Source organism: Lithobates pipiens, unplaced genomic scaffold (genome assembly GCF_037356315.1).
Source record: "Lithobates pipiens isolate NorthernLeopardFrog02 unplaced genomic scaffold, aLitPip1_a1.2 Scaffold_8, whole genome shotgun sequence".
NCBI lineage: Eukaryota > Metazoa > Chordata > Amphibia > Anura > Ranidae > Lithobates > Lithobates pipiens.
In genome coordinates, this window is record NW_027507903.1 from 686,456,268 (window position 1) to 686,475,912 (window position 19,645).

General features: G+C 48.4%; 1 protein-coding gene across 1 annotated transcript in view; it reads left to right on the forward strand.

The window, feature by feature from the left end:
- The first annotated feature begins 402 nt into the window (after nt 1–402).
- LOC143962545 (uncharacterized) overlaps nt 403–19,645 on the forward strand; it is a 33,511-nt gene continuing 14,268 nt past the window's right edge. Inside the window, exons 1-3 of the mRNA XM_077471815.1 lie at nt 403–2,034; nt 11,862–12,489; nt 19,356–19,426. Of these exons, the coding sequence (XP_077327941.1) occupies nt 475–2,034; nt 11,862–12,489; nt 19,356–19,426 (2,259 nt within the window). The 5' untranslated portion in view covers nt 403–474. The remainder of the gene's footprint in view (nt 2,035–11,861; nt 12,490–19,355; nt 19,427–19,645) is intronic.

The window sequence follows — 19,645 nt, forward strand, 5'->3', positions numbered from 1 at the left end:
GACGCTGTAAAAGCCTCATTGCACGTTATCGCAAACGCTTGGTTGCAGTTGTTGCTGCTAAGGGTGGCCCAACCAGTTATTAGGTTTAGGGGGCAATCACTTTTTCACACAGGGCCATGATGGTTTGGATTTTTTTTCACCTTTAATAATAAACACCTTCATTTACAAATTGCATTTTGTGTTTACTTGTGTTGTCCTTGACTATTGTTTAAATTGGTTTGATGTTCCGAAACACTTAAGTGTGACAAACATGCAAAGGAACAGGAAATGAGGAAGGGGGCAAACACTTTTTCACACCACTGTATAATTCTCATTACTACTGCAAAACTTATCTCCTCCCTTCTGTACTCTGATCTCTGTGCCCTATAATCTTCATCCAGCCTCACCCTGTGTAGGAGGACGTCACCCCTCCCCCATCCACATTCCTCTCCAGAGTCAGAGACGTTCAGTTTAGTCTCTCTTCTGCTGTCAGCGATGGCGTCTGGTGATCTGAGAGCTGAACTGAAATGTTCCATCTGTCTGAACATTTATACCGATCCTGTAATGCTGAGATGTGGTCACAACTTCTGCCGGGTCTGTATTGATCGTGCGCTGGATACACAGGAGGGGTCTGGAGGATATTCCTGTCCTGTATGCAGAAAAAGTTTCAGGAGTCGTTCTGCACTGCAGAGGAACATAACACTACGTAACATAGCAGAGACTTTCCTGTCTCCTCAGTCAGATCGGGAGAAGTCCGGGGTCTTCTGTACTTACTGTGTGGACTCTCCTGTACCTGCTGTTAGATCCTGTCTGCACTGTGAGGTTTCTCTGTGTGATAAACACCTGAGAGTCCACAAAAAGTCCCCAGAACACGTCTTATGTGACCCCACCTTGTCCATGGAGAGCAGGAAATGCTCCGTCCATAAGAAGATCCTGGTGTATTACTGCACTGAGGATGAGACCTGTATCTGTATTTCTTGTTGTATGATTGGAGAACATAAAGGACATAAGATGAAGTCACTGGATGAGGCTTCTGAGAAGAAGAAGGAGCCACTGAGGAATGTTCTGCAGAAACTTCTGACAAAGAGAGAGAAGACGGAGGAAAGAGTCCAGAGTCTGCAGGAACACCGGAGGAAAGTAGAAGAAGAAGCAGCCGGTGACACCGAGAGAGTCACTGCCCTGTTTAGAGATCTCAGGAGACGTCTGGAAGACCTGGAGAAGAGAGCCCTGAGGGAAATCTCCGGGAGGGCAGAGCGGATCTCCATCTCCATCCGGGATCTGGAAATAAAGAAGGAGGAGCTGTCCAGGAAGTTGCGTCACATTGAGGAGCTGTGTAACGTGACGGATCCACTGACTGTCTTACAGGAATCAGACACAGGTGACTTGTGTGATACTGAGGATGGAGATAATGAGGACAGAGAGAGACATGAGGAGCTCCTCCATGATGGAGGGGGTCTGGATGTGGCGGGGGTCTTACAGAAAGGTTTATCTGATATAATAACAGAGGTAAATGTATACTTCCCTATACAGCGAGCTGCAGACATATTACTGGATGTAAACACAGCTCATAATTATCTACAGATATCAGATGACAGGAAAACCGTATCCATGGCAGATATAGAGCAGAATTACCCAGAAACACCAGAGAGATTTCGGAGTCCTCAGGTGTTGAGCAGTCGGAGTTTCTCCTCAGGGAGACATTACTGGGAAGTGGATGTCGGGGGGGCAGATGGATGGAGAGTCGGGATGTGTTACCCCAGTATGGAGAGGAGAGGGGGGGAGTCATTGATTGGAAGGAATAAGAAGTCCTGGGGATTGGAGAGGGATAATAATCAGTATAAGGTGACACATGACAGGGAAATGATCCTCTTACCCCCCAATCCCTCCAGTAACAGAGTCAGGATATATCTGGATTATGAGGCCGGGCGGATCTCCTTTTATGATCTGGGTGACCCGATCCGACACCTCCACACCTTCACCACCACCTTCACTGAGCCCCTCCATGCTGGGATATATGTATGGAGAGGTTGTATAAAGATATGTGGGGGGAGGCGGGAGATGTGAGAACTGCGCCCACAGTCTGGTGATGTCACACAAAGCATTGGAATTCATTTATCGGGTAACTCCACTTTTGTTGAGAAATAAACATTCCCCTCGGGGTGATCTCTGTACATTGTAAGGATCAGAACAACCTTTGCTGTAGATTCACACCTTTTGCAATTCTGAAAAAAAATCCCTGTTTGTTCCTTTCTGCCTCTGTCCTGAGTGGGTCTAATGGGCGGGGTTTCTTAATGATCAGTTAGCTGTGCACCTGCAGGGCTCTAATGAGGAAAGTGGTGGGGTCTGCATCCCTTTAGATGTGATTTCCTATTGGAAGTATCTCTTCCAAAAATTACATTTGTGTTGCAGGGGATGCCTGAAATCTGACTTGTATCTTAGTGCAGACTTGTGGGGAAATCAGTCAGCCAATCATACAAGTAGGAAATTATGTTGCTGAGGGGTGTGGTCAGCACACTCTCTGTGTACACAGCACCTCCAGGTGGCCATTGTATTTACAGAAAATTACAGATTAAAAAGAAAAGGCCATTTTTAATAACATTCAATTACAATATGACTTGTGTCCCGATTGTATGCACTGGATTATTTTTTCTTTATTTGATGTCCCCCCCCCAACAAAAGTGAAGTCACCCTTTACTATTCATCCAATAGTATACAGCAGTGGGCGGGGCTTCAGTCTCCGGAAGGTGTTTCTACTATAAATAAATGTGAGATTTCTTATTGATGGCTGTGATTGGGTAGAATATCTGTCCAATTACTGGAGTAAAGCCGGATGCACACTATACAACTTCTGTTGTATGATTTCCCTTCAACTACGTAGTACAAGGGCCTTCCTGATTGGATAAAAATGAAAAGTGTTTAGGTGTGACCTCATATTATACGGTTTTGGAAAATCTAAAGTAAAAAATCTACAGAAGATTGTATAGTGTGTGTCCAGCTTTAGGCCTGATTCACATCAATGCCATTTTTAGTGCTTTTTTTGCATTTTGCAGATTTGCACTACAGAACGTCTTCCATAGGAATCCATGTTATATGGACTGTAGTGCAAATCTACAAAATTTAAAAAAGATCCATGACCAGGATCAGACATGGGGGGAGGGGTATGGTCACTGTGATGGGATGAATGGGGTCACCTCTCCTCTCTCTCCTCCTTGCCCCTCCCTCTCCTCCCTGCCCCCCCTCTTTCTCCTCCCTGCCCCTCCCTCTCTCCTTCCTGCCCCTCCCTCTCCTCCCTGCCCCTCCTCTCTCTTCTCCCTGCCCCTCCCCCTCGTCTCATCCTCCCTGCTTCACCCCCTCCTCTCTCTCATCCCTACCCCTCCCCTTCTCTCTCACCCCTCCCCCTCCTCTCTCCACCCTGCCCCCCTTCTTCTCTCTCCTCCCTAGCCGTCCCCTCCTCTCTCTTTCTCCTCCCTGCCCCTCCCCATCCTCTCTCACCTCCCTCTCTCTCCTCCCTGCCCCCCTTCCTCTCTCTCCTCCCTGCCCCTCCCCATCCTCTCTCTCCTCCCTGCCCCACCCCCTCCTCTCTCCTCCCTGCCCCATAATTTCTCTCCTCCCTGCCTCTCGCCCTCCTCATCTCTCTCCTCCCTGTCCCTCCCCCCTGCCCCTCCCCTTCCTCTCTCTCCTCCCTTCCCCTCCTCTCTCTCTCCTCCCTTCCTCTCTCCTCTCTCTCCTCCCTACCCCTCCCCTTCTTCTCTCTCCCCCAACTCTCTCTCCTCCCTGCCCCCTTCTTCTCTCTCTTCCCTAGCCCTCCCCCTCCTCTCTCTTTCTCCTCCCTGCCCCTCCCCATCCTCTCTCTCCTCCCTCTCTCTCCTCCCTAGCCACCCCTCTCCTCTCTCCTCCCTGCCCCCTTCCTCTCTCTCCTCCCTGCCCCACCCCCTCCTCTCTCCTCCCTGCCCCTCCCCTTCCTCTTTCTCCTCCCTGCCCCTCCCCCTCCTCCCTTCTCTCTCTCCTCCCTTCTCCCCTTTTTTCTCTTCTCCCTGCTCATCCCCCTTTCTGTTCTCCCTGCCCCTCCCTCTCCTTCCTGCCCTCCCCTTCCTCTCTCTCCTCCCTGCCCCTCCCACGCCTTTCTCTCCTTCTTGCCCCTCCCTGTCCCTCCCCCACATGTGGTCCCTCTGTGCGTGGTGGCAGCCTGTCAGGTTTTTACTTCTATCTGGGGCTCCATTAGAGAGATTTCTCCTAATTTCTTGTCCCGGTGACAACATTTATCTAGACAGGAAATGTGGGAACTTTCCACCAGGAACACAGACTGACATAAGAATGATCTGTTTAGTATAATAAGGAAGGGGGAGGTTTGGAGTCCCTGTCAGGTTTTTATATGTCTGTGTCCCATTGTCACCAGGACAGGAAGTGAGGGGAAATCTCTCTAAGGGAGCCCCGGTCTCCCCCTCCTCACCCTCCCCCACCAGAGAAGACGATATTCTACAGAGACACGTCATACATTAGTCTAGTAATATGTAGAATAGACGGGAAGAGGGTGAGAGCGGGGAACATGCTGATCACTAATATACATCACAGTGCTGCCTGCAGTCACACCCTCTGATTGGCTACTCCGGGTCTCACACTCTGCAGTACTGTCCACCATCCACCGCATTACCACTTCCCACCTGTAGGACTTCATATGACATCCTGGACTTTCAGGGGTTGTAGCTGCAGCTACAGTCATCATCCCGGTATCTTTCTTTTCAGCCGGTGATTTCCTGTCATGTAAAAGTCATCCTAGTGACTGATTAGCTGCTAGATTGCTTTTACAGGCAGCGAAAGGGGACATCCCCTCCCCCCTCCCCTCCCGCTGCCTCTCCAGGCTCTCCTATGTGATCGGGGAGCCCGGTACTCAACCCGACAATTCCCCCGAGTTTCCATAGAGCTGGCTGTGGACTGGATGGTCCCGGCCATCTCTATGGTCCTGGGAGGCTGGAAGTGATGTTGTGATGTCACTTCCTGTTCTAGAAGATGTAAACACCCCCATTTTTTTTCCCTGGATGAGTATATCTCATACTTTCCAGGGTAGAGGAGAGATCTGAGGTCTTATAGGCCCAACATCTCTCCATAAAGAGGACCTGTCGTGTCTTATTTCTACCACAAGGGATTTCCTGTTATAGCAATAAAAGTGATAAAAAAATAAATAAATACATAAATAAAGGTACAGTTTAAAAAAAATAAAAAAATAATAATACATATTTTTTTGTGTCCCCACCCCCCTGTGCTCACACCCTTATGTAAGTTGCGTCCATATATGTAAATGGTGATTGCCCCACACATGTGAGATATCACCACAAACCTTATAGTGAGAGCAATAATTCTATCACCAGATCTCCTCTGTAACTCTAAACTGGTAACCTGTAAAAAGAAAAATAATCATGGAGATTAAGTATTGTAGTTTAGCGCCATTTTACGAGTGTGCGCAATTTGGAAGTTTGACATGTTTGTTATCTATTTACTCAGCGTAACATTATCTTTTATACTATACCAAAAATTGGGTTATTGATTGTTTGTTTTTTTGCATTAAAATTAATTAAAGTGTCTTTTTCCCAAACAATTTGTGTTTAAAAAAATGCAGTGTAAATACCGTGTGACATAAAAAAAAATTGTAACAACTGTCATTTTATTCTGTAGGGCCTTATATGTATGTGTGTGTTTTTATATTATAGTTCTTCTCTTTATAGTACTTGGCAGTGTTACAGATATCTATGGAAGGAGGTTCCTTATCACAGTGGTTCTCAACCTCAGTCCTCAACTCCCCCCAACAGGCCATGTTTGCAGGTTTTCCTTTATCTTGCACAGGTGCTTTAATGTGGATGTAAACCCGATTCATGAAATGTGAGATGGGCACATATAGCTGCAGTGTTTTCTTATCTCTCGTCAAAGCACTGAGTCCATTGGCTTTCTCCTGCTCCATTCTTCTGTTATCAGCCTGACAAGTTCTCAGAGACAGGAGATAAAAGCAGCCTGAAATTTGTGTCTTGGGAGGTTGCTATAAATAGATCAGCAGAGAGCTTGCCTTCTTCCAGCATAGCTCTGCACAATACTTCCTTCCTTTGCCAATGTTGAGTAGGGGGTGTGTGCCTTTCCTCCAATCAGCTGTCTTGGATGTGTGCCCAGACTTCACTCTCAGTGCTGAACAGGTAGAGAAAATCTGTAAGAAGATGTGAACTTTGTAAAGAATATATAAAGCTGAAGACAGCAGATATACCTGTAATACTTATATAGGGAGATGTGTTTAATCTCTGTGCATCATCTGAAGCTATTCACATCACTGGGTATATGGAGGGTTCACATCCACTTTATATCACAGTCAATGGCTTGGTATATTGGATAGCTATTTTATCTAAGAGAAATTTCCAAAACATGGGGTGTAGGGGGTATTTGAGGACCGGGATGAGAACCACTGCCTTATAGAATTTCTAGGAATGACAAGGATAATCATTGAGGGTGAGGGGTTTTGGTCTCCCCCAATGGATTCTCCTATCATGGTGTAGCAGCTCCAATGGTGGTTTCCAGGTTTCTGTAACCAAAGCAACAGCACTCTTTGTTGTATACAAATGTCGTTTTTTTCTTGAAACATTTTGTAGTGTTGATTCTGAAACAATCCTCCATTAATTTTCTCCCTGAAGAAGCGGGTGACAATCCAGGAAACGTGTTGAGTTCAATCATAGAATATAAAAGTGGGACACATTTGTACAAATTAATTTGTGAAGGTGGAGATGACCATAAGTTCTGGAAATGGATAAATGATGTACAAATTATCTATGGCATATGGAGGTTATTTGAATGTATCGTTCTCAATGAATTTTTAACTTCATATTTTTTTCTGCAATAAAGTATTTGAAATTTTAATATATTTTGTGTGAGTTACGCCTCAAAAATCCTGCTATTCAATTGACACATTCTCTATATACATTGCCAATCTGGAGAGACACATTCTCTCCGCAGTGCCAAGAGCCTGAGCCACCATGAGCCTCTTGTGTGTTGGGATCTGGACAATGGCAGACCCATCGCTGGGGTGTCTGTGCCCACACCAGGGTCCAAAGGACTGAGAGGCTGAGAGGTCTCCTGCCATGCCAAAACCCAAGGCTGGAGAGACCTGTTGCCATGTGAGTGTCTATACCTGAGCTGAGAGATTGAGCTGCCGGGACCTGACTTCAGAGATCTGCAGACTGCCAAATGATCTGGACCAGATTTCTGTGTACCAGGAGGGGTGAGCTGACCATCCGTGTTTATCCCAAAACAGTTCAGGCAATAGGGATTTCTCTTTGTTCAGCAGATCACTAGCCATCTACTGCACACTCTAAAAGAGACAGCAACACATACACCACCTACAGAAGGGTCCCAATGAAAGCTGGCCAACACTAACAATTAGGTGCCAATACTTTATAGTCATCTGCAGGGGTACCCCATTGCCAGGAATGTATAGCCATCTACTGCACACTCTAAAAGAGACAGCAACACCTGCACCACCTACAGAAGGGCCCCAATGAAAGCTTTCCAGCACTATTAGGCACCAATTCTTTACAGACACCTGCAGGGGTACCCCATTGTCAGGAACAAATATACCCACCCACTATTGGGGCTGTATTCTTGGTGCACACATGAGGACCTTTATTTTCTTGGTTTAGGTGATGCTAATACTTTAACTCTGTTTGCATCAGTTGTAATTTGGTATAACAATGCTACAGTTAAAGTTATTGCCAGGTCATCACCCAGTTATCTAGTACAGAATCTTTAACCCCTTCCGCCCAGCATATTGTAATATGACGGCCTGGGCTAGAGCCCTACTCTTCTGGGAGGATATCCTATGATGTCCTCCTAGGATCGCACCTCGTGCACACCCCACAGGCCGCACTCCGGCATGATCTGTCACCTGCAGTGTCTAACGACAGATCACTCTATTGGCCTGCTGCCAGTACCATGTGATCACAGTGGCCAATCACAGCAGATCACATAACAATTGTACACGATAAAATACATTGTTTCATACCACTCACTGTGTACAATTGAGATGAGCTCTGCGATTAGTCCCATTGATTATATGGTACAGACAGGGCCAATCACAGCTAGTCATAATAGTAAACACTGAATTAATAGTTTTCATTCAGAAAAATGGTTGCTTATAACTGTACAATTCACAATTATAAGCAATCATAGTGTTTAAAAAGAAATACAAATCCTGATCACCTAGCCAGAGTAGGTAACACTTTATTGCTCTAGTCACTGTTTGTAAAAAATAAAATAAAAAATTGTATAAAAAAATAAAAGAATATAAAAAAAAAATGAAAAATAATTACTTGTCTTTAATTTCTTACTGTCACCAGTCAGTGTCCCTGATGATCACCACCACACCAGTTATATGATGACGCTCTACTGCTCTGCCAGTATGTAAAAAATTGTGCAAAATGTTTTTTTTTTTAGTTTCTTCATTTTCCAAAAAATTGTGACAACAAAACTTCAAAAAACTTGCCATGACTCTTACTAAATACATTGAACTGTCTAATTTTCAAAAAGCGGTCATTTGGGGGGTAATTGCACTGTCCTGTGTTTTCAAGAAACGAGATCGGCCATCAGCACATCAGGATTGATCAATTTTTCAGATACAGTGCCTTGAAAAAGTATGCATACCCCTTTTCCACATGTCATGTTACAACCTAAAACGTAAATGTATTTTATTGGTATTTTATGTGACAGACCAACACAAAGTGGCACATAATTGTGAAGTGGAAGGAAAATGATAAATGATACAAATAAATATGTGAAAAGTGTGGGGGGAGGTATTTGTATTCAGCCCCATTTACTCTGATACCCCTAAATAAAATCTAGTGGAACCAATTGCCTTCAGAAGTCACTTAATTAGTAAATCTAGTCCATCGATCATGTGTCATTTAATCTCAGTATAAATACTTCTGTTCTGTAAAGCCCTCAGAGGTTTGTTAGGGAACCTTAGTGAAAAACAACATCATGAAGGCCAAGGAACACACCAGACAGGTCAGGGATAAAGTTGTGGAGAAGTATAAAGCAGGGCTAGGTTATAAAAACATATCCCAAGCTTTGAACATCTCACGGAGCTCTGTTCAATCCATCATCAGAAAATGGAAAGAGTATGGCACAACTACAAACCTACCAAGACATGGCCGTCCACCTAAACTGACCGGCTGGGCAAGGAGAGCATTCACCAGAGAAGAGCCAAGAGGTCCATGGTAACTCTGGAGGTGCTTCAGAGATCCACAGCTCAGGTGGAAGAATCTGTCTACAGGACAACTATTAGTCGTGCTCTCCACAAATCTGCCCTTTATGGAAGAGCGACAAGAAGAAAGTCATAAGAAGTCCTGTTTGTAGTTTGTTAGAGGCCATTTGGAGGACACAACAAACATGTGAAAGAAGGTGCTCTGGTCAGATGAGACCAAAATTGAACTTTTTGGCCTAGAAGCAAAACGCTATGTGTTGGGGAAACTAACACTGCACATCACCCTGAACACACCAGCATCATGTGGTAGGGATGCTTTTTTACAGCAGTTACATGGAAGCTGGTCAGAGTTGATGGGACGATGGATGGAGCCAAATACAGGGCAGTCTTAGAAGAAAACCTGTTAGAGTCAGGGGCGCATGCCCCATAGATCGTGGAAGTCGTCTCTAACGAGAGCTCCGCTCCTCACAGGGCTTTCGGCCACAAAATGGAGTAATCTCGCTCCCTAAAACAGCACAGGTCATAGGCATCCCCGCACACAAGTAATTGTGCATGCCTACGTCGAGAAAGAAGAAGCAAGGAGGACAACAGAAGTCCTTCAACCACTACCTCCTGAGATCTATGGAGTGGAACAGCATGGCAAAAAATGGCACCAGTCCTCAGAACACCTCACCTGCTGCCTCTTTTCCTACAGAAGAACCAGTGCTGCCAAACAAGGAGATCCCAGGGAACAGTGAGTACACTCCCCTCACGAAAACAGATATGGACACTAGTCTGGGGGCTCTATGCTCTAAATGAATGTCCAATACAACCCTTTCCCAAGAAATCTCTGCACTGGACACATGTACCGACCTATTAGAGAACAAGCATTATGAACTAGCAATAGCTTTCAATGATTTGTCCAGAGAACATGATAGTCTATCCACTGCATGTACACAGCTACAAGCACATGTGGAGGATTTGGACAATAGAAACAGGAGGAAAAATCTCAGGATCAGAGGAGCCCCTGAATCCATCACAGATTTACCTGCATACTCCACTAAATTGTTCCAGTTTCTGCTGCCTGAGCAAAACCCACAATCCTTCATATGCGAACACATACATCATGCATTAAAGCGGAGGTCCACCCTAAAAAAAAAATCATAAAAATGTTCCAAAAGGGGGGGGGGGGGGTGTGGCCGGCAGCCGAAGAGATGTGAGGAGAGAGCTCCCGGAGTATCCAGTGTAATCCAGCGAGTGCAAGCAACGCCAGACAGCACTGTGATTCCCGACTACCCACCACCTCAGCTAACCTCAGCTAGCAAATTGAACAAAAGAAAAACTGGGAGGGGACCAAAAAAGCTGACAGATTTCTTCAGCATGGAAGCTCGTGGGTCCCAAGATGTTGACAAGGCCTATAACTTGCGGTGAGGCCATGGCCGTGACAGAGGCGAATGGACAGGACTGGACTGGGACAAAAATTTGGCCCTGGACTTCATCCAGACCGGCCCACTTTAATTTTGCAAACACACACAAAAACAGTATGTAAACTGTACGCAATTGCGCAAAAAAGCCTCCCCCTTACATCAGAGTCCCCAGAGAGCCCCCTTACATAAGTGTCCTCAGACAGCCCTCCACTTACATCAAGGTCCCCAAAGATCCCCCCATTACATCAGGGTCCCCATATAGCCTTCCCCTTACATCAGGGTCCCTAGAGAGCCCCTCTTACATCAGTGTCCCCAGACAGCCCCCACTTACATCAGGGTCCCCAAAGAGCCCCCCCATTACATCAGGGTCCCCATATAGCCTCTGCCTTACATCAGGGTCACCATATAGCCTCCGCCTTACATCCGGGTCCCCAGAGAGCATCTCCCTTACATCAGGTTCCCCAGAGTGCCTCCCCCTTAGACCAGAGAGAGGGCAGGCAGTGAGAGCTGCCTGCCCACTCTCCAGCACTCCTGTGCTGCCTGCCACACAGCTACAGAGAGCCCATGGCCCGGTAGTGAGCCGGGACCCTGTGGTTGGGGACTCCTGGTCTGACTCTGGGCTATGGGCCCCAGATTCAGGGCTATAGCCCCAAAAGTCCCCCCTAGCTATGCCACTGGCTGTCACTGAAACTGGCCCACTGAGCCATCAGCCCACTGGGAATCTCCCGGTAGTTCTGATGGCCAGTACATGCCTGCGAACGGACCACAAGTAAAGACAGCCGGTACCAGGCATGATCCCCGGGGTACAACAGCATACTCTCCCAATGAGAATCGCTGGTGCAAAGCCCACAAAAAGCATCACAAAAGCCATCGGAGGACCACAAGTATCCAGATGAGCAAGGGGGGCATGATGTGTCACAGGACAGCACTAAAGAGTTCATAGAACAAATGCATGACTTCCCCACCCTGCACCAACCATTACTTGGTACTCAAGTGAAAGACGTTAGTCAGTCTTAAGCCCCATACACACTATCAGATTGTCTGCTGATTTTTTCCATCAGATTTACCAAAACCATATAATATGAGTTCAAACCTTAGGGGTTTCAATGTGTATGCAATCAGGCAGGCCCTTGTACTACATGGTTTTGGTAAACCTGAAGGAAAAAAATCAGCAGACAATCTGATAGTGTGTACGGGGCTTTAGGGGCTCCCTGCACAAGGACTTGATGGAATGTACAACTCAGCTGAAAGCCATAGGAGAGAGAGTATCCCACACTGAGGACAAGATGGGGGAGTTTGCTACAGCCCACAATGAACTTGTAGATGCACACAATGAGGCTGAGGATGAAATTCAAGCGATCAAAAGTAAAATGGCAGATTTAGAAGACCGCAATAGAAGAAACGATGTAAAGCTGAGAGGGGTGACTGAGGATGTACTGCCTGCAGATCTCAGGAAATATGTGCAGAAATTCATAGCTACTCTGCTACCAGAGATACTAGAGGGGGAGGTGATTGTAGATCGTGCACATCGTCTACCAAAGCCAAAGCACCTACCAGATAAAGTCCCCAGAGATGTTATTGCACCCATCCATTTTTTTCATGTGAAAGAAGATCTGATGAGATTCTCCAGGAATTACTCCCCACTACCTGATCCCTATGCTGATATCTCTGTATACTCTGACATCTCACAATACACCATGCAGGCTCGCAGGAATTTAGCAATGCTGACAAAACATCTGCAAAACCATAAAATTCCTTACACTTGGGGATTTCCTACAAAAATCTTAGTCACGAAAGACAACAAAACATTTGTCATAACCAACCTTGAAAATGGATTAAAACTAGCCAGGCAATGGCAGCTTCTCCCGGAAGGTGAGGATCCCTGCACTCCATCACCCCCTCATAACCTACTGCGGTCAAGCCAGCCGTGGTTTGCAAATGCACGGTCTAGCCAGCCGCCAAAAAAAAAAAAGGTGTGTGCGCCTATTACGATGAGTACGGTAGTGACAAAACACACAGCCCGCCCCAAGTTTATGGGGGGGTGGGGCTGCGAGGCCAGTCGGCACAACCCTTTCGCGGCTCTGATCAGTCTCTGCAGCGGCTGTCGCAGCCGAGCACAGTGAAGCCGCCTCCCCCCCAGGATCGTTGTGCCGGGTCCCGGGTGTGCCGACTGGCTCGGATGCAAAGCCATTACCTTGGGCTCTCCGTGTCTGTTCTGAATGGGGGCTGTATTGTGTTAGGGGGGTCTGTGCACTGTAGGGAAGTTGTGTACTGAAGGGGTCTGCACTGTGGGAGGTCTGCACAGTAGGGGTCTGCACTGTGGGGGGGTCTACACTGTAGGGGGGTCTGTACAGTAACGGGGGTCTGTACTGTAGCGGTGCTCTGCACTGTAGCGGGGGTCTGTACTGTAGGGAGAGGGTCTGCCCTGTAGGGGGTCTGTTTAACATGCAGGGAGTCCAGAACTGTTAGGGGGGTGTCTGTAAGGGGGCTCCAGAGGTGCAGCAGGGGGCTGTGTAACGTAAAGGGGTCCAGAAGTACAAGGGCTGTGTAATATAAAGGGGTCCAGAAGTGTAGACTGCTGTGTAATGTGAAGGGGTCCAGAGGTGCAGGGTGCCATATAATGTAAAGGGGTCCAGAGGTGCAGGGTAATGCAAAGGGGTCCAGAGGTACAAGGGCTGTGTAATGTAAAGGGGTCCAGAGGTGCAGGGTTCTGTGTAATGTAAAGGGGTAAAGAGGTGCAGGGTGCAGTGTAATGTAAAGGGGTCCAGAGGTACAAGGGCTGTGTAATGTAAAGGGATCCAGAAATGTAGACTGCTGTGTAATGTGAAGGGGTCCAGAGGTGCAGGGTGCCATATAATGTGAAGGGGTCCAGAGGTACAATGACTGTGTAATGTAAAGGGGTCAAGAGGTGCAGGGTGCAGTGTAATGCAAAGGGGTCCAGAGGTGCAGGGTGCCATATAATGTAAAAGGGGTCCAGAGGTGTAGACTGATGTGTAATGTGAAGGGGTGCAGAGGTACAAGGGCTGTGTAATGTAAAGGGGTCCATAAGTGTAGACTGCTGTGTAATGTGAAGGGGTCCAGAGGTACAAGGACTGTGTAATGTAAAGGGGCCCAGAGGTGCAGGGTGCAGTGTGATGCAAAGGGGTCCAGAGGGGCAGGGTGCTGTATAATGTAAAGGGGTCCAGAGGTACAAGGGCTGTGTAATGTAAAGGGGTCCAGAAGTGTAGGCTGCTGTGTAATGTGAAGCGGTCAAGAGGTACAAGGGCTGTGTAATGTAAAGGGGTCCAGAGGTGCAGGGTGCTGTGTAATGTGAAGGGGTTCAGAGGTGCAGGGTGCCATATAATGTAAAGGGGTCCAGAGGTGCAGGGTGCAGTGTAATGCAAAGGGGTCCAGAGGTGCAGGGTGCAGTGTAATGCAAAGGGGTCCAGAGATACAAGGGCTGTGTAATGTAAAGGGGTCCACAGGCGCAGGGTGCTGTGTAATGTGCAGGGTGCCATATAATGTAAAGGGGCCAAGCGGTGCAGAGTGCAGTGTAATGCAAAGGGGTCAAAAGGTGCAGGGTGCAGTGTAATGCAAAGGGGTCCAGAGGTGCAGGGTGCCATATAATGTAAAGGGGACCAGAGGTACAAGGGCTGTGTAATGTAAAGGGGTCTAGAAGTGTAGACTGCTGTGTAATGTGAAGGGGTCCAGAGGTACAAGGACTGTGTAATGTAAAGGGGTCAAGAGGTGCAGGGTGCTGTGTAATGCAAAGGGGTCAAGATGTACAAGGAATGTGTAATGTAAAGGGGTCCAGAGGTGCAGGGTGCGGTATAATGTAAAGGGGTCCAGAGGTACAAGGGCTGTGCAATGTAAATGGGTCCAGAAGTGTAGGCTGCTGTGTAATGTGAAGCGGTCCAGAGGTACAAGGGCTGTGTAATGTAAAGGGGTCCAGAGGTGCAGGGTGCTGTGTAATGTGAAGGGGTCCAGAGGTGCAGGGTGCCATATAATGTAAAGGGGTCCAGAGGTGCAGGGTGCAGTGTAATGCAAAGGGGTCCAGAGGTACAAGGGCTGTGTAATGTAAAGGGGTCCAGAGGTGCAGGGGGCTGTGTAATGTGCAGGGTGCCATATAATGTAAAGGGGTAAAGACTGCTAATGTATCAGGAGTGATTCATCGACCATGTACGGTCACATCTGGCGCTCCCAGGACACCGGCACATGGCTCCGCAGTGTGGGCTTTTTTTAAGGTGTCCGCTGCTGACAATAGCGTTGCCATCTGCAATCTTTGCAGTCAACGCATTAGTCGCGGTAAGCCCAACACTCACCTAGGGACGACCGCCTTAAGAAGGCACATGAGTAGCCATCACCGAGCCCAGTGGGAGAAACGGAACCCACAAAGCCACACTGCAGGCTCTCACCGTCCAGCCTCGTCTTCTACTTCACCTTCTCCTCTCTCCTCACAATTGTCCTCCACTCCACCTTCCATCACGCCAAGCTCACGTTTTTCTGCAAAAAGGCAGGCTTCCGTGGGCCTATTGTTTGAGCGTAAAAAAATTATGACGCCGGATAACCCTCTTGCTCAACGGTTGATGGCTGGCTTGTCAGAACTCATAGCCCGCCAACTACTGCCATATAAACTGGTGGACTCGGAGGCCTTTCGCAAATTTGTGGCCATTGGAACACCACAATGGAAGGTCCCAGGAAGGAAGTATTTCTCACAGAAGGGCATCCCAGAGCTATATGGCCATGTTCAGCGGCAAGTGAATGTATCTCTGGCACACAGTGTCGGTGCCAAGATACATCTGACCACAGACACGTGGTCTAGCAAACACAGGCAGGGAAGGTATATCACTTTTACTGCCCACTGGGTGAACCTTCTGACAGCCATCAAGCATGTAACCCGTGGCACCCGTGTAGATTTGGTTTTACCGCCAGGGATTGCATGCAGGCCTGGCTCTTCTTCTCCTCCTCCTCCTCCTCCTACTCCATCCTCCTCCCTCTCCTCCTCAGCTGACTCCTCCTTTTCCGCTGCTAGCGTCTCTTCCGCTGCGCCGCCCAAGCTCCCCAGAACCTATTCCACATGCCAGGTGAGACGTTGCCATGCCGTGCTGCGTCTGTTGTGCCTGGAAGCCAAGAGCCACACTGGCCCGGCACTCCTTTCAGCTTTGCGTTCACAGGCAGATCAGTGGCTAACACCGCTCAATTTGACAGTTGGTAAAGTGGTGTGTGACAACGGTGCCAATCTGCTTAGCGCATTGAAACAGGGCAAAATTACGCACGTGCCATGCATGGTACACGTCTTAAACTTGGTCGTGCAGCGATTCGTTGTCAAATACCCTGGGGTCCAGGACATCTTGCGGCAGGCAAGGAAAATCTCGGCCCATTTCAGAAGATCTTACACGGCCATGGCTCGCCTTGCTGACATTCAGCAGCGACACAATCTGCCGGTCAGATGTCTTATTTGCGATTGCCCGACGCAATGGAACTCAACCTTCTATATGCTTGATAGGCTGCTCCAGCAGAAACGTGCAGTTAATGTCTACCTGTATGAACTCTGCGGCAGAACAGGTTCTGGAGAGCTGGGGTTTTTTTCACCGCGCCAGTGGCTGCTCATGCGCGACGCATGCAGACTTCTGCGGCCATTTGAGGAGATCACCAAACTGGTCAGTCGCAGCCATGGCGCCATCAGTGACATCGTGCCTTCTTTATGGAGCGTGCATTGCGTCGTGTCATTGATCAAGCTGTGGAGGAGCAGGAGCGGGAAGATGAGGAAGTCGCAATGCTGGATGAATTCCCAGGGGGGGCTACTCTATCTGAGACAAGTCAACAACAGGAGTCTGAAGAGGAGTCAGAGGAGGATGGTGCCGGGGCGGATGAGGAGGAGCAAGAAGAGCATGCTTTAAACCTTTCTGGGATCCCTGTTGTGCGTGGATGGGGAGAGGAGAATGAAGAGGACGACATTATCCTGGATGATGAGCAGGAGCCAGGCCACCACACCGCTTCCACTTTAGTGCAAATGGGGGCCTTCATGCTCCAGTGTTTTAATAGGGACCCCCGTATAAAAAGCATAAGGGTCAAGGACCAGTACTGGGTGGCAACGTACTTAGACCCCCGGTACAAACACAAAATGGCGGAAATGTTACCGCCGTCACAGAGGGCTGTCAGAATGGAGCACTTCCAGGCCTTGCTTCGAGAAATGCTGCATTCTGCTTTTTGCGTGCGCTGGCAGAGGAGCAATTCCCACTCCCAGAGAAGGAGTTGCGGGTACTAATCCAACAGCGCCTGCAAGAAGAGGCCGGTTTGAAGATGAGTTGGTGACTTCTGATATGAGGTCATTCTTTCAGCCGACCCATCGACAGGTGTCATCCGGATCCAGCATCAGGGAACGCCTAGACCGTCAGGTGTCCAACTACATTGGTTTAACGGCCAATGTGGACGCTCTGAGGAGTGATGAACCCCTGGACTACTGGGTGGGCAGGCTTGACCTCTGGCCAGAGCTTGCCCAATTTGCAATCGAACTGTTGGCTTGCCCCTCGTCCAGTGTCCTGTCCGAAAGGACGTTCAGCGCAGCAGGGGGGATCGTGACCGATAAGCGTACTCGCCTAGCTCACAACAGTGTTAACTACCTCACATTTCTAAAAATGAATGAGGAATGGATCTCGGGGGAATTCAACACATGTGACCAGTAGACCATGTATATGTCTATAAACAATTTATTTAATCGAGCACACAGACCTTCTTTCTTCATTTGGCTCACTTCCTTGTCCAAAAAAAGCACACCGTACTATTGTTTGAAGAGGTTGAGCGGTGTCATATTTCTACTGGGGCTGCTTATTATGAGGGGCTCCCACCATCCCTGTGCTGTGCTGACTTCCTCCTGGGGCTGCTTAATATGAGGGGCTCCCACCATCCCTGTGCTGTACTGACTTCCTCCTGGGGCTGTACCTCTGCTGTGCATATTATGAGGGGCTCCCACCATCCCTGTGCTATGCTCATTATGAGGGGCTCCCACCATCCCTGTGCTGTGCTGACTTCCTCCTGGGGTTGCTTTTTATGAGGGGCTTCCACCATCCCTGTGCTATGCTGACATCCTCCTGGGGCTGCTTATTATGAGGGGCTCCCACCATCCCTGTGCTCTGCTGACTTCCTCCTGGGGCTGTACCTCTGCTGTGCATATTATGAGGGGGTATCCACCATCCCTGTGCTATGCTCATTATTAGGGGCTCCCACCATCCCTGTGCTGTGCTGACTTCCTCCTGGGGCTGCTTATTATGAGGGGCTCCCACCATCTCTGTGCTATGCTGACATCCTCCTGGGGCTGCTTATTATGAGGGGCTCCCACCATCCCTGTGCTGTGCTGACTTCCTCCTGGGGCTGCTTATTATGAGGGGCTCCCACCATCCCTGTGCTATGCTGACATCCTCCTGGGGCTGCTTATTATGAGGGGCTCCCACCATCCCTGTGCTATGCTGACATCCTCCTGGGGCTGCTTATTATGAGGGGCTCCCACCATCCCTGTGCTGTGCTGTCTTCCTCCTGGGGCTGTACCTCTGCTGTGCATATTATGAGGGGCTCCCACCATCCCTGTGCTATGCTCATTATGAGGGGCTCCCACCATCCCTGTGCTATGCTGACTTCCTCCTGGGGCTGCTTACGGTGCAGGTGTCAGTGCTGTATATCACGGTGCAGGTGTCAGTGCTGTATATCACGGTGCTGGTGTCAGTGCTGTATATCATGGTGCTGGTGTCAGTGCTATATGTCACAGTGCTGATGTCAGTGCTCTCTATCATGGTGCTGGTGTCAGATCACTCTATCACGATGCAGGTGTCATTGCTGTATGTCACGCTGCTGATGTCAGTGCTGTATATCATGGTGCTGGTGTCAGTGCTGTATATCACGGTGCTGGTGTCAGTGCTTTATGTCACGCTGCTGATTGCAGTGCTCTCTATCATGGTGCTGGTGTCAGATCACTCTATCGCGGTGCAGGTGTCATTGCTGTATGTCACACTGCTGATGTCAGTGCTATATATCACGGTGCTGGTGTCAGTGCTTTATGTCACGCTGCTGATGTCAGTGCTCTCTATCACAGTGCTGGTGTCAGATCACTCTATCACGGTGCTGGTGTCATTGCTCTATGTCACGCTGCTGGTGATCATCTCCTGCACCCTCTTCTTTGCCTACCCTGACCTTCCCTCTCCTCCATTGCCTTCATGCGCTCCACAGTCCTGAATTGTCACATATAAAATTCACATATAAAAAAAGAATGCTTTTAGTTGTCGATCCCAGATTCACCTCATACATGTGTTATGTCAGTGGCCATGTGGTGGGACTATGTTTGCACAGCTAGTAATTATTTAGTGGCTGCAAATTTGACCTGTAGGTTTGCAAAGTTCGCCTCCCATTGAAGTCAATGGGGTCCGCCGCGAACGTTACGGTTCGCGAACTATCGGCCGCGTTCGCGTTCTGCGAAACGTCCCATCGGAAGTTCGTCCATCACTAGTGGCCGGTAGCTTGGAGGGAAGAAGGTTTGCTTCGCAATTTGGCGGCATTGGAATTGTTCCCCATTGTGTTGGCAGTCGAGCTGTGGGAAGGGGAATTTCAAAATTGTCACGTTCACTTTCATTGTGACAATCTGGGGGTGGTGCAGGCCATCAATAACAACACTGCGTCTTCTCCTCCAGTAGTGCACTTGCTGCTGTATCTGGTTCTTAAGTGTTTATGTATTAACTGTTTTGTGACTGCTGTGCATGTTCCTGGGGTAGAAAATTCTGTGACTGATGCGTTGTCTCGTTTCCAGTGGGACAGATTTCATCAACTGGCACCAGAAGCGGAGGTACACGGGCTTCCTTGCCCGAGAGGTTATGGGACATCGCATTACCACTGCCCAGCTGTTGATTCGACAGTGGGTGTCGGCGGCTACCTGGTTCGGCATACAGTAGGGTCTGGCTGGAATGGGGTACCTTGTTGCAGGAGGTCGGGGATTGCAGTCATGAGGAGGGTAGGGTCCATTTGCTGCTGTATTTTATCGGTCGTAATTTTGAAAGTGGGTGTC